We start from the raw sequence: 13,368 nt of genomic DNA on the forward strand, positions 1-13,368 counted from the left end.
AAAGACACCAGCCCTCAGCGAGGGCTAAGTCCACGCTCAGTTTAAAGCTCAGCCGTGAGCTGCCGAGTACACTTAGGCTCTCTTTGGCTTCGTTGTGATGTATGACACAAGCTGGCCAGGTTGGGGAATGGAGTTCTGCTTCTTCGGTGCTTCTTATAGAAATAGCAGAAACCTCAAGTGTAGTTGTTGTTGTTTTTCTGGAGTAGCTGCTGTGTGTGTCTTGGCGAATGTCTGAGTGACAAGGGACTGCCACGGCTACAGCTATACTGCCTGCCACCGTTGGAGAACGTAGGGTTAGTTTAAGCTCTCACACCTTCATTGCAAGGTGAGCAGTTAAATCTTTTGACAGAAGCGTCCTGTATCCAAAACGTTAATAAGCCCAAGAAGTTAAATAAGTATTAACAAAAAGAAACCGGAGAATTAAACAATCTGAGTAAAAACCCCGTCTCTTTCAGTTGATCAACTTTCACGGTCTTGACTTTTGCATGTCCAGTCCCCAGAGACTCGCACCTTGACATTTTAATGTAAAAGACAAACGGAAAACTAAAAATGTTGCTTGTTGGGGGGGAAGAGAAACATAGAGGCCTTTTTTATCCATCGTAAAGAAGGAAAAAGAACATGCCGAGGGTTTTCCCATTGTAGTTCACTTTTAAAAGAAAAGCCGTTTGAGTCACCATCATGAAAACGAAGCATCCGAAAAATGTAAACAGTGAAAATCAGTTTTTCTTGTCTGAATGAAATTTTATCAAACTTTTCAAAAAGAAAAAAGGCATTTTCCCCTGGGCTTATAACAAGCCTGAGAAATCTCAGCCCAAAAGGTAATTTGTTTTTCAGATTTGTCAGTGTCTGAAAAGGGGGGCATTAAACAGAACTGTTTGATCAGCCCTCCTACTAGCATTGGTAGTAGAGCACTGTATCTGTTAAAGGGTACCAACAACTTAAGACAGCTGCTGCTCCTCACAGCATGGTGACTGCAGAAAGAAATGTCTGATTCTTCGAGTGCTGTCGTTCAGATGGACTGCAATGAACAACTTAAAACCTCTTTTTCTTTATGTGAAATGAGCTGCAAGGCATTGTTCTCACTTCTTCATGAACACTCGTGTTCAGAGCTTCCAAGTTAATGTACTTCAAGAATGATCCACCCTTGAGCTGTAGTTTGCAGAGTTTGTGCAGAATTCAGAATCTGCTGTAACTGATTGTATCCAGACAGGCTAACTTTCTAGATATTTGGTTGCTCAGATAACGTTCCAAATGTGGAGTGAGTGCAACCAACGCACCCTTGTCTTTCTAAGGGCTTGTCTACATGGGAAAGTTATACTGGTATAAGGAAAGGTGTGTATTTAAACCGCTGTAGTTATACCAGTAGAACTCCCCATGTGGACCCTCTTATTCTGGTGGGTGGGTGGGTGGGGGATCTTTTTCCAGCTTAGTTTGTCATTTTGGAAGGAGTTGTACCTGTCTAACTGTTCTGTATAACTGGAAAAATGTGTTGTGTAGGCCAGCACTGAGTCTGCAGAGAAGCTGCACCAGTACCTCTGTGGCTCCTCGTGCCTTTGCCAAGCTGCAACAGAGCTAAAATTGGCCAGCATTGAGAGAGCTCTGGGTATCCGCTATCTGGAGTAGAATAGGGAAGGCAACAGTGCGGAGAGGAAGTGGCAAACAGATGAGCTATTACAGGTTCCTGGTCTGGTGATTCATGCTGTAATGTCAGGCAGTGGGGTCATTACAGGCGGACGGGTCTCCACTAGCAAATCGGAAGTGGTTTAGTTAACTGTTCCCTGCAGGTTGTTGGCTGGGAAGGGCAAATAGGTGTTGCAAATGGCAAGGGCAGAAGTACAATGCTCCATCCTAATTTGGTGGGAGGGCTTGACCTGGCAGGAAGGCGTTGGAGAACCCTAGCATTTGGTATCCTTGAGCATCCACCCGGATGATAAAAGTCTTCTGCCCGAGTCAGGCAAACACAATGAGAGAGGGAGACAGACAGTCTAAATGCAACAGCAAGAGGTAGGGAGGCCCTGAGAGCCTGGTTCACTCATCCACCCACAGGCTCTGGGCAGGGATATTTTATATCCCAGAAGGAAGAACAGTGGGGCCAGCTTGGTATTGACAGGCTAGCATAGGACTGACTGCGTTTGGTTTGTTCCAGTGTTTCTCTGTTATTGACCTACAGATTAATTCAGTCTGGAGCTCCCTTTTCCACAGTTATAGTGCCTTTCAGAGCACAGCTAAGTTGTACATGTTTTGTACTTGTGTTTTCAGAATGAGTGTTTTCCCTTCTTTCCCTTTACAGGAACATGGGTGACGTTTGGAGGGCAGATTACAGATGAGGTAAGAATTGTTCCCTGTTTTGTGCTGCCTACTCCATAGGTCAAAGATACAGTTCTTATTTCAGTCTCCTTTCATTGTACTGAAAATCCCCTTCAGGAGACTCCGCAGTCTAGTTCCTTTTATTATTTGAAGTGACCGAGCCTCAGTGTTGCCAATAACCCTTTTTATGGGAAATCTTCATAATGAATAAAGAAGAGGAGGACTTGTGGCACCCTAGAGACTAACCAATTTATTTGAGCATCAGCTTTCGTGAGCTACAGCCCACTTCATCGGATGCAACGAAATGTAGGTCACGAAAGTTTATGCTCAAATAAATTGGTGAGTCTCTAAGGTGCCACAAGTCCTCCTGTTCTTTTTGCGAATACAGACTAACACGGCTGCTACTCTGAAACGTGTCATAATGAATAAAGGTTCTGTAATACTTACCAGTTTTCACTATAGAGATGCATAAATATTCATGTTTGTCTGACATGTTTCAACTTTGTTTTTCAAATTAGCTAGATTCGTTTTTATGATTATGGCCAAAAGAAACAAAAATTATCCTTCCTTTGGCTAATTATTATCCACCAAGACTAGTACTTACTGCTGAGCAAATAATTTGCAGCACATAATTGGTGAATAATTTCCAAGAACAGAGACTAAATTCAAACCAAATACTTTTCACAATTGTTCCAGGAGGAGTTTGCTCATGAGCTGTTTGTTCCAGCTATCTAATATTCAAAATTTGAGATGCATTGGTTAGTTTAATTGGACACACAGGTCACATGGTAGCCTTTGTGATCCCTAACTCGGTGAGCATTAGTCTTAAACACAAATAATTAGCAATGAAAGACTGGTTCTAAGAGTTCAAAATTCGGCGTCAGCACATAGTCTCAAGTGACTTTGTACGAATACCCTGGTCTGTAAGGTGATTTGCTGTAATGTTTGTGGGAAATGAACACAAAAGGGGGCACAAACACAGCTGAATGTAGCAGATGCTTTTGTTCAAGCAAATAGACTCAGAAAACATGAACAGCTCTGTTCCATTGTACATGGATGTCGGAACTTGAATCTCATGGGGATGGTGAAGTTTTTAAGGTCGTGTTGTTTCTGTGAAGCCAGACTTTCAGAAGGTGTAGTCAGTTTACCAGTAACATTTGTGAAACACATGTTGCACCTGTAGCCTTCCCTGGTAATACAGATTAGGAGGCAACTTTATAGTCATCCGTTCAGGACACCTTCTCCATTCTGTGTCGTAAACGTCTACAACGCAATACTTGCATCACGGTTTTTCTGAGCCAACAGATGCTAGCTGTAGTCTGAGCTAATACCATAAAAAATCAATTTTCTGAACACTGGATTATAAAAGTGGGAGGAGAAAAATCATATTGCAGTGTGTGCTCGTTATTCCCTCTTTATATTCATAAGCTACTGAGTGCATCCTGATATGGGGGAAAATATGCTGGACTTAAATAGTGTGCAATTTGCATGGTGTTTCTTTGCCATGAGGCCAACCGTGGCTGCCTAGAGTTAGGCATCTAAATAATCAGATCACCTCATTAGGTGCCCAACTTTAGGCAGCCTAATTTGTAATGTCTGATCTAAGCATGCTACTGTGTGCTGTGTTACACGTGCGTTTTATTGATATAACGCTCATGCCAAGGGGTTTCTAGGCTCCTGCTTTCTACAACGGGCTCTCTATAAACGTTACAAATGTTTCTTTGCAGATGGCGGAACAGCTGATGACTTTAGCATACGACAATGGCATTAACCTGTTTGACACAGCAGAAGTCTATGCTGCTGGGAAGTAGGTACCTTCTATGTTTATCTAACCAGGAGACACAAGTAGATGTGTTTTAATGAATGGGTGATTGCTGTAAACATTCAGCATGACACTTTCCCTGGCTACCTGACTTTCCCTGATCGAGGTGCCTTTACTATGTTATATTTTCTCCAGTATTTTCTCTTTTGCTCCGGAGTTCTCTAAAACGCACACAGACCCCGGCCCAACCCCAAAATGTCGTGTTCTGGATTCCCTGCAAGACTCTTTGCTGTGCCCCTTGCTCTTTGTGCTCTCACTCCCTGCCCTTATGGAGAGCAAAAGAGCAGAGCAGGAATGAAATCTGGGTCTCACCTCAGCGGGTGGCCGGTGCTTACTCTCTAGTATTTAACCAGCTTTATTACAGCAGAGACTCCTGTCCCATAAAGTTTTTCTCCCAGAATGATGATGTCCCTTCTGCATTCCTTTGCCAGTGAAAATCCAGGTGGTTTTTTAGCTTCTAATTAAATGCTCTTCACTATGGAGCACACAGGCTGCGTCTTCACTGTGAAAAAGGTGTGTGTTTCCATCAGGATGGCTATCGCCAGGTAAAATCCCAGTGGGAACAAGGCATGGGAGTATTTACCTCATCTCGCTACCTTGAGGTAAACCCCTTATTGTCGAGGAGAGGGGTATAAGGTTGAACACAATTAGCTTCATCGAAGTAAAAACAGCTACATCTCTGCTTGGATTTTACATGGCGATAGGTATCCCAATGGAAAAACACTTTCTGTGGCAGTGAAGACACTGTCTGCATTCCCCAGCCGTTCAAACTATGACTATCAACCCCCAAGCCCCAGCACTGCTTCAGCCCAGTGACAGATTGCAGATACGTTTTCCCTTAATCCCCCTGCTCTGACTGTATCAGTCGGCCAGGGGTCCCATCTAATTTTCTGTTCATGGCAAAGGAGCAATCACTGGGGAGGAGTGCCAGGGTGTTCAGCGCTCCTGCCAGGTTAGCCAGGCATTTCATGGTTTAAGATCCAAACAAAAGCTGTGTTCACCCAACAGAACAGACTGTGAAAGAGGTTGAGAAAAATTGTTTGAAAAGTTAGTTGTCTCCGTTGCTGCTCCAGCCTGGGAAATGCGGTGAGAAAGGTCTGCAGCTGTGCCGCGTTTAGTCCCAAACTCGGCTTGGGGGCAGGACATAATACAAGTTGGCCTGTGCAAAACGCATTCCTGAGAGCCACAAAATTGTTACAGCCTCTCTATGTCTTGAAGGGTAAATTCATGGGGTTTGGTTCCTCGACACACTGCCTGCCTCCTGGCTAGTCTCAGAAAACCACTATGGGATCTAGCCAGGCCTATAAACCCAGCTGGGTGCAGGATCTTGGGCCTGCTCAGAAACGGGGCCCAAATAAGTACTGTAGATAGACATCCGCTCAAACTGCCATTTCCCACTGGCCCGGCACAGTCAGTGAATCAATGTATTTTATTTCTGTTTGTTTCAGTGCGTTTGAAGCACTTATCCCTGACTCCAGGTGCTTCGACAGCACTGAAACAGACAAAATCAGAGAAAAAGTCAAAAAAAGATTCTGCACAGATGTCTCACGTGGAGAACCCAGTTCTCCTTCAGAGAACGAGCTGCCTCCGTCCCCTTGCCTACGCACCGTGAACTGCGAAGGAGCCTGGGTCTGTCTGGACTAATAAGTGGGGGCACCTGCTCAGAAGAGATGAAGACTTGGAAGGCAGAGGTTGTCAAGGGATTAGGATTGTACAAATTGCTATGAAATGGTGCTTGAGCAGCTATAGCTCATCTCATCTACACTGACTTTGACCAGCACCGTGACCAGGCAAAACAAGGCTCTGCTGTGAACCAGAGAGGGGTGCATGGGCAACCATCGATTTGGAGGGACAGTCAGTAAATTACAAGCACCAGAACCTGTCTCAATCGTTAGAAAAATGTCACAGCCTGATGCTGATGAAAAATGAAATAGAAGAAGTAGACGCCATGAGGTGCAGAACGTTTGTTCCTGCTCTCACTGGGTTTCCGTGGCATTTGCTTGCATATTACTAGCAGGTGGTCTGAATCCCTCTGTGTGTAACTGGGCATGGATTTTAGACAGGCTGGCAGTTCTTTTGCCTTTGTATGTGGTATCCTGGTTCAACAGGTCAGACTGTGAGTAGCAGGGGAAGTGGGGGTTGGGCCGCCCCATCCCTTTCACATCTAAAAAATATATTTCTTCCGAAGTTTTTATGAGAAAAAAATGAATACAAAAAAGGACTGAGGGAGAGAGTTTGCTGTGCAGTGTCTAAGGGGAGGTGATGGGTGATCAGTACAGGGGGACACATGGATGACAGCATACCGGGGGAGCAGTGCAGTATGCATTTGGTCTAGAGGCAAAACCCTACTGTGTGGAAAGAACCTCAAATTTCCTAATTCTTTCCCAGCTCAAGGCAAGCTCTACTGGTCATCACTACAGCCCTGCCTTGCTGAGAGTCCAGACAGCTAGGCCACCAGCACTGACATGGTGCCAGTTCAGGGGTTTTCCCTACCAGAATTAATGAACTGAGCTCCTGGGGCAAGATCCTCCGTCTGCCCCCCCAGTTTTACAGAAGACCCATGCACAAGTCCTGTGCGCCACTCAACTGCCTCTTCAGGCCTATGGGCCATGAGGCTAAGCCCCCCCAGATGTGTTTTGAATGAACTCACTTATCAAGAGCCAGATCCCGAGAGTCAAACTCCTGTTGAACTCAAGGGTCTTTGAACCTGATCCTTAGATGTTATCAAAGAGTAGCCTCCCTCTAATTCCCTGAGGCCAGAAAAGTTACATCTGGGAGTCAGCGTTGCCTCTGAGATTTAACAGATGCTTGTTCCTGTTTCAGTTCAGGTGGCTGAAAGAGTTTGAGATTGGTGCACTCCATTTTTTCGTTGGCTGACCACAGCCTGTTCTATCCTCTTGTCTCGCTGATGGTACAGCACTTCCTGAGTAACCCAGCTTATCTTCCATGCCATCAGGAGCAGAGCAGGACAGTTTTTATTTTAAAAACTCTTCTTTTTTGAAAAATTTCTGAATTTGTGGCTGAAATTTTCTTCTTGGTAGTTGTTAAAGAACTAGATAAGTTCATAGAGGATAGGTCCATCAATGGCTATTAGCCAGGATGGGCAGGGATGGTGTCCCTAGCCTCTGTTTGCCAGAAGCTGGGAATGGGTGACATGACTGGACGGATCACTTGATGATTCCCTGTTCTGTTCGTTCCCTCTGGGGCACCTGGCATTGGCCACTGTTGGAAGACAGGACCCTGGGCTAGATGTACCTTTGGTCTGACCCACTGTGGCCGTTCTTATGTGTTACAGAACAGGTAGGCACTCTCTCTTGGCCCTTTTCTCGCCCTATAATTTTTTTGTTTGCCTATAATATAGATCCTAGCGTCTACTTCTTCAATAGCCCTTTGTGACAGTACTCACTTGCAGTGTTTCTTTCTGGGAAAAGGCGGCACGTTCTATGGAACGTTTATATGTTCATGACTTATGTGTGAATGGGCTGCATTAGGAGAAGACAGGAGATACGGAGAGCTGACCCTATTTATTTATTTTTTCTTATGAACTTTTCCGACAACGAGAATCCGCTGTGCTGTGGTACAGCTAACCCATGTCAGCACAGTGACTTTCTCCTCATTAACCTTTCCACTCCTCTCCTTCCATCACTTTGTGCCTGGGCTCCGATGAAATATCGTAGCTCTTCAGCGTCGTGACACATCTGCCTGTGTGTCCCTACAGCGCCTAACACAGTGCAGCCTGGTCTTATTCCTGTTGCTGTCTGAGCAATAACAAGGGGTAAGCTGTGAGGAGGGCCGAGTGATGAGAATGTGGCGGGCAACAAAACGAAGGCCTGGCGCAGGATACTTGTAGGTAGAAATTGCAATCATTCCTGAAGGGTCATGAACAGACGCTGGGCGTCATGGCTGCCTTGCCATTTCCATGTTGCTAAGTGGGAGGTTGTGTCCTAGCGAGAAGGCAGGAAGGTCCAAGTATGGAAAACATGGAGAACCACTTTTCCTGTAGCTCTTAGGGAACATCTTTTGGTGATTAAGTGTACTTGAAAGCATTGGTGAAAGAGTCTCAACATGTCGTGTGCTGTGTATTAAACCCTAGCGACAGTGAATTAATTGGGATGACTGAAAGTGTTCCTCTGTGTCGCGGAACCTTTTATTGACTGTACGAAATGAAGGTCCTGCAGTCTGACCTGTTCAGCGTCTCATCTTTGGTTTTAGACACTTGCACAGCACAGAACAAATCCAATGAAGCGTCACGCATGTCTCTTTAAGTTAATGACTAAGGGTCGGTTTTTCCGGTCTCCTCCCAAAGAGACGCAGTAACGTTGTGACTGGAAAGGATGATGGTTCCAGAATGTAGTGTCTGAGAGGTTTCATGAATAATTGCACATTAAAAATTAAATTGCCCAGGAACAAAATATGCCTGACATGGCCAAGAGCGAAGATCAATTCAGTTGTGTGTGTCTGGGCACTCCACACAGTCCAAGCACAGATGTTTTCATGGCTCAGTTGGTAGCGTCCTCGCCTCTGGGCCACACTGGAACTTGGGCTCCTACCCAGAGCTGGCACAGCAGTGCCAAATAGGAACAAGCCACACACATTAATCCCAGTGTGATGTTCAAGTCCATGTATTTATTTCAAAATCGAAATGTTGGAGGAGCCAGTCCTGCAGCAGCATCTACAGGGGCAAAGCAACCTGCCAAAGCGGGTTTGAGCAACGGCTATGGAATTGGCTCCTGACGGATGGCAATGGAGAGCTGTCTCTGAAGTGGGGTGGGTGAGAGAGGCGTTACGTATAATGGAAGAATGTCTCTCTCTTACCTGTGGCTTTGGTCTTCCTTACCTATTGCCGCTCTTGCTGGAGAAGACATGCACAGTTCCACTCCAGCACATCCCAGCCGGAGATCCCACTAGCAAACAACCTGAATCTCTCTGACCTGTTTTCTCACTCTAAAGAAGAGAGGCCATTATGAATCCTATTTGTAGGGAGTCATTTGTGCCATGACAGATCTGAATAGCCAAATCCTGCAATTATCAGCCATGAGCCACAGTACTGCTAGTGGGCTGAGCTCCGATAACCTGAACGCATGCCACGTTTTGTCCAGCTACGCCCTCCCTTCGCCACTGATGGGCTCCGTTTGTCCATACAAAAGAGGCTGAGGAGATGGGTGACATCATATTCAGCTTTCACGATCTGTGCCTGCCATGAGTCCCGTGGGAAGTAGGGTTGGGATCGGTTAGTGAAGGGATGCAAAGGCCCAAGTGAGCAGCACAGGGGATGTGGTGGGTATAAATGTAATGCACATTGCATTCTTGTCCCATCTCTGTTGCTAAGATGTATAACAAGCAATTAGAGAGAGCATTTCTTTATACACTGCAGGACAGTGCAAAGGAAGGAGGAAATTACGTTGCCTGTGGCCAGGATATTTTTATCTTTGACCCTGACAAATGCCAAGAAAATTCCAGCTGTCACTTGATCCTGTACTGCAATGTAAACAACATGCAGGATTCCTCTTTGTTCAGAGAGCCCATTAATAGCCATTGGAGTGGGTGGGGCATGGGGTAGCCTCAAATTGTCTTGTTCTCCATAGCTCCTTAATAACATTTTAACACCAGGGATTTGAAATACATGGGATCCCTCCATTGAGAGCCATGATTGAAATGGTTTGGACCTAATTTCTATACCAGTCTGATGAAATCATCATTTTTGTTTCTCTCTCATTGCAGGGCCGAAGTTGTGTTGGGAAATATTATTAAGAAGAAGGGTTGGAGGTAATTTTATTCTTCCTTAAGCCAAGTGCCATGTTAGAACCAGAGTGTTTCATTTTTATGCCTTAGGCAGTTTCCTTGATAACTGCCGTGTTTGATACGGAAGGAAGGAAATTAACGGTAGGCATCAAGGTGAGGAGTCAAATAACTGTGCAGGGATTTGCAGGGAGTAGTGCACCAGTGAGCACGAAATTCGGGACATGGAGTCTGAAATCCCCTCTCTGGTCCCTAGCAGTGATCGCTCCAGGGCAAGGTAGAGGAATCTTTCACTGCTGCTGCCTGTCCTGGACTTGTTCCTGTGAATGAAGAGAGTTTCTGCCTTCTAGGTTGTTGTAATGGCATGAAATAATAATGCCTTCTTTATGGCTGGCATTCAGTCTTCTGGTAGCTCAGGGGCCCAAGGTACATGCCAGTTTCAAGCAAGACAATGGTCTCTTAATCTCAGTGTTTCCCCTGGTAAATCTCCATTCCTGTTCCTGATGGAGATGTCCAGGGCTCGTCAGTCCATCACAGCCTGGCACCTCTCCCCTGTCCTGGCTGGGTCAGAGCAGAGTGGCGTTTCTTCGGGGAGGTGTTTGAAATTATCTCAAATTGTAAAAGTCACAGGGAAGAGCAATTTCAAATACCAGCTCGCTGCAGTTGGGCATGAATCATTAATCATAGTAGGATTGTCAGAAAGTCTGTATTTCCTTCCCTCCAGAATGCCACAATTATCCTCCCAGTCAGTGGTTATCGGGTACATTTTTCCCACTCAATTATTTATACTTGTCATCTTGTTCCACCAATATTGTTTCTTTGCATTAATTACCATGTGACTGCAGCTCCCAGTAATTAAAGGTAATTGACTTTTTAGCAAATCCCATGAGGAGCTCTCCTGTCAGTACTCAGAGGCGAACCGTGGCACCCCACATGCCTGTTCATCGTCCTCTTCTTTTTCCAGCACCAAAGTTCTGAGCAAATTGGTGCACATCTGCTTTGAGATGCCATTGGAGCCCGGCGGGGTGTTGCCTGAGTAGTTTTCTATTTACACCGCTGACTCCAGGACCGCTCCTGGCCTCTCTCACCATGCACTCCGCCATAAAGAACAGTCTTAGGCAGTCATACTAGGATCATGGCCAGCCCATTGTGGCTGGAGCCCTTTGATGATTGCAGTCTCACACTGCAACGTAATGTGGGCCCAATGAGAGTCTGGTTTAGCTGTCCTGGACACTGATTTAAGAGTCCAAACATTTTAGTTCAGGCACGCGAATAATGGCTTTTCAGCAAACAGCCTCTTGAGTCTGGAGTAGGCACGGGACCATAGCAGCTGGTTCAGTAAGTTCACGGTAGTTGGAGCTGGTAGTGGTTTCTCCTAGTAGTTGCCATGCTGTAGCCTGCAGGATGGCCCTGAAGCAAAGTGACTTTGGGCTACAGGGCCATACCCAAGGTTGGGACTTTCCGAAGTGCCTCAGTGATTTTCATAGGGATTTGTGCTCCTAAACACCGATCGTACTCTTGACAATCTCACCCTAAAGGCTTAACCCCAGGATCATTCAAGGTGAGGTGGGTCCTAGAGGTAACACCTCTGATCTGGGCTAGTGAAGGTGTCTGATCAAACAGCCAAGCGGATCACTAAGGGCCTGACTCTAACCTTCCTTACACTGGGGTAATTCCGCAGTAACTCCACTGCAAAGTCAATAGAATTATTCTGGCTGTGCCCCAGCATGACTCGGAGCAGTGGTTGGTGCTGAATCACTTACGTTCCGCGGACCAGTGAGTTGGGAAGAGGGTATTTGCGTAACTGGAAGCTGTGGGCGAGCGTCAGCTTGGGGCGGTGAGTGCAGGGATGGGAGCACAGAGGGCGAAAGGGAACCTTGGTTTGGTACATTTTATGCAGTGACTTTCTGTTTCTCTTTACAGGCGCTCTAGCCTGGTCATCACAACCAAAATCTTCTGGGGAGGAAAGTAAGTAACGCTGGCTAATTTCACCCAGCACCGTAATTGTCGTCGTTGTACTGTACTCTGCTAACCTGGGCCTGTTCTTTTTCAGAGCAGAGACTGAGAGGGGACTGTCCAGAAAACACATCATAGAAGGTGAGAGAGCACGTCTGCTTTAATGCTGTATGTGAGCCTGACCCTGCAAGGCACTTGAGCACGTGCTTAACTTTAAGCACATGAGCACTTAACTGAATGGAACTACTCACATGCTTAACCATGTGCTTTGCTGGGTTGAGGCCTATCTGCTGCTCCTGTATAGTAAGGTGGGAGAGTCTGAGGGACCTGGGGTGTTCCCATTCGAGAGAAGGAACAAACACGCTTCGACAGGGCTCCAGCTGAGCCCATCCCTTGGGCTGCTTCAGTGACTGCTTTGCCATGTCCCAGCGGCTGGGACACACCTGCCCCCACACACACCTGGTGGGTGCGCTGTCCTGCCAAGATGGCGTTAATGGCACTGCAGAGTGCCTTGCAGACGCCAACAACTGACATCATGACCTCCTGGCTTGGAAGAAGGAGCAGGGTGGGGGAGAGGCATGTGCTGGTAGTTATTGTTTATAACAATGAACTGAATATTCCCTTGAGAGTTGTTATAAGTGTAATTCAAATCGCCCGGCAACTGGCCCCTGTTGGGCAGAGGTTGGATACATTTTAGCGTCACCACTTCTGCAGCTCTTCCCCTGAGATGGTTTTCATTCTGTTCATTACTCCAAGCAGAAATCCAGGGAGTGGCCAGCCTTTGTGAGAGCTGGGGCTGGGGCTGCCCTTCCCAGTGGAGCAGCAGCGAGCCGGGTCTCTCCACGGAGCACGCGGCACAGCTCAGCCCTCTCGCGCAGATGTGGGTCGCGGTGCTCTTAACGCTCTGGAACAGCCTCAGCAAAGCTGGGATCCCTGGGCCTCAGGGCACCATCTCACGAGCGTTAGTGCAGCTCTTCGGAGCCTGTGTTTGCGAAGTGCTGGGACGTTCTCTTTAGTGCTAACGAAGCGGGGAGCTCAGTGGGGAACTGTACTTGATGGCCTTTTGTCCTTGTTTGCTCATCACCAGGTCTGAAGGCTTCCTTAGAACGGCTGCAGTTAGAGTACGTGGATGTTGTGTTTGCGAACAGACCAGATCCCAACACACCCATGGAAGGTAGGTTCTACTGCCAGTTTCTCCCTGAGAGCCTGTTCCTGTTTCGGGATACTGGTCAGCAGGCAGCTGAGACTGGTGGATTAGCCATGGTCTCGCCATTTGCGTCCAGAAGTAGGGAGCGACTTCTAAAGAGTGTAGCGTTGGGGAGTAGGAGCACGGGCCGCGGGCCACCAAATCGTTTTCAGAATAACCTCTTTCTCTCCCCCAGCAAAGTGTAATAGAGGGGCACCAGTCAAAGGGCTTCTCAGGGGTCGTTCCCCTTGCTCATGTCATGGGGAACTCTTACGCTCGGGCTTTCCGGGCCTGAATGTGCTTCTCTCTGCGTTATCTCCCTTTTTTCAGTCCGTGTTTGCCCAGCATGACAGAGCCC

General features: G+C 46.7%; 1 protein-coding gene across 13 annotated transcripts in view; it reads left to right on the forward strand.

The window, feature by feature from the left end:
- Positions 1 to 13,368, forward strand: part of KCNAB2 (potassium voltage-gated channel subfamily A regulatory beta subunit 2) — a 113,389-nt gene that overhangs the window by 82,827 nt on the left and 17,194 nt on the right. For all 13 annotated transcript variants that reach the window (XM_073316253.1, XM_073316255.1, XM_073316252.1 and 10 more), the window contains 6 exons: positions 2,291 to 2,328; positions 4,035 to 4,114; positions 9,851 to 9,895; positions 11,792 to 11,836; positions 11,922 to 11,965; positions 12,912 to 12,998. In XM_073316253.1, coding sequence (XP_073172354.1) covers positions 2,291 to 2,328; positions 4,035 to 4,114; positions 9,851 to 9,895; positions 11,792 to 11,836; positions 11,922 to 11,965; positions 12,912 to 12,998 — 339 coding nt within the window. The remainder of the gene's footprint in view (positions 1 to 2,290; positions 2,329 to 4,034; positions 4,115 to 9,850; positions 9,896 to 11,791; positions 11,837 to 11,921; positions 11,966 to 12,911; positions 12,999 to 13,368) is intronic.

The sequence above is a fragment of the Lepidochelys kempii genome, chromosome 18, assembly GCF_965140265.1.
Source record: "Lepidochelys kempii isolate rLepKem1 chromosome 18, rLepKem1.hap2, whole genome shotgun sequence".
Taxonomy (NCBI): domain Eukaryota; kingdom Metazoa; phylum Chordata; order Testudines; family Cheloniidae; genus Lepidochelys; species Lepidochelys kempii.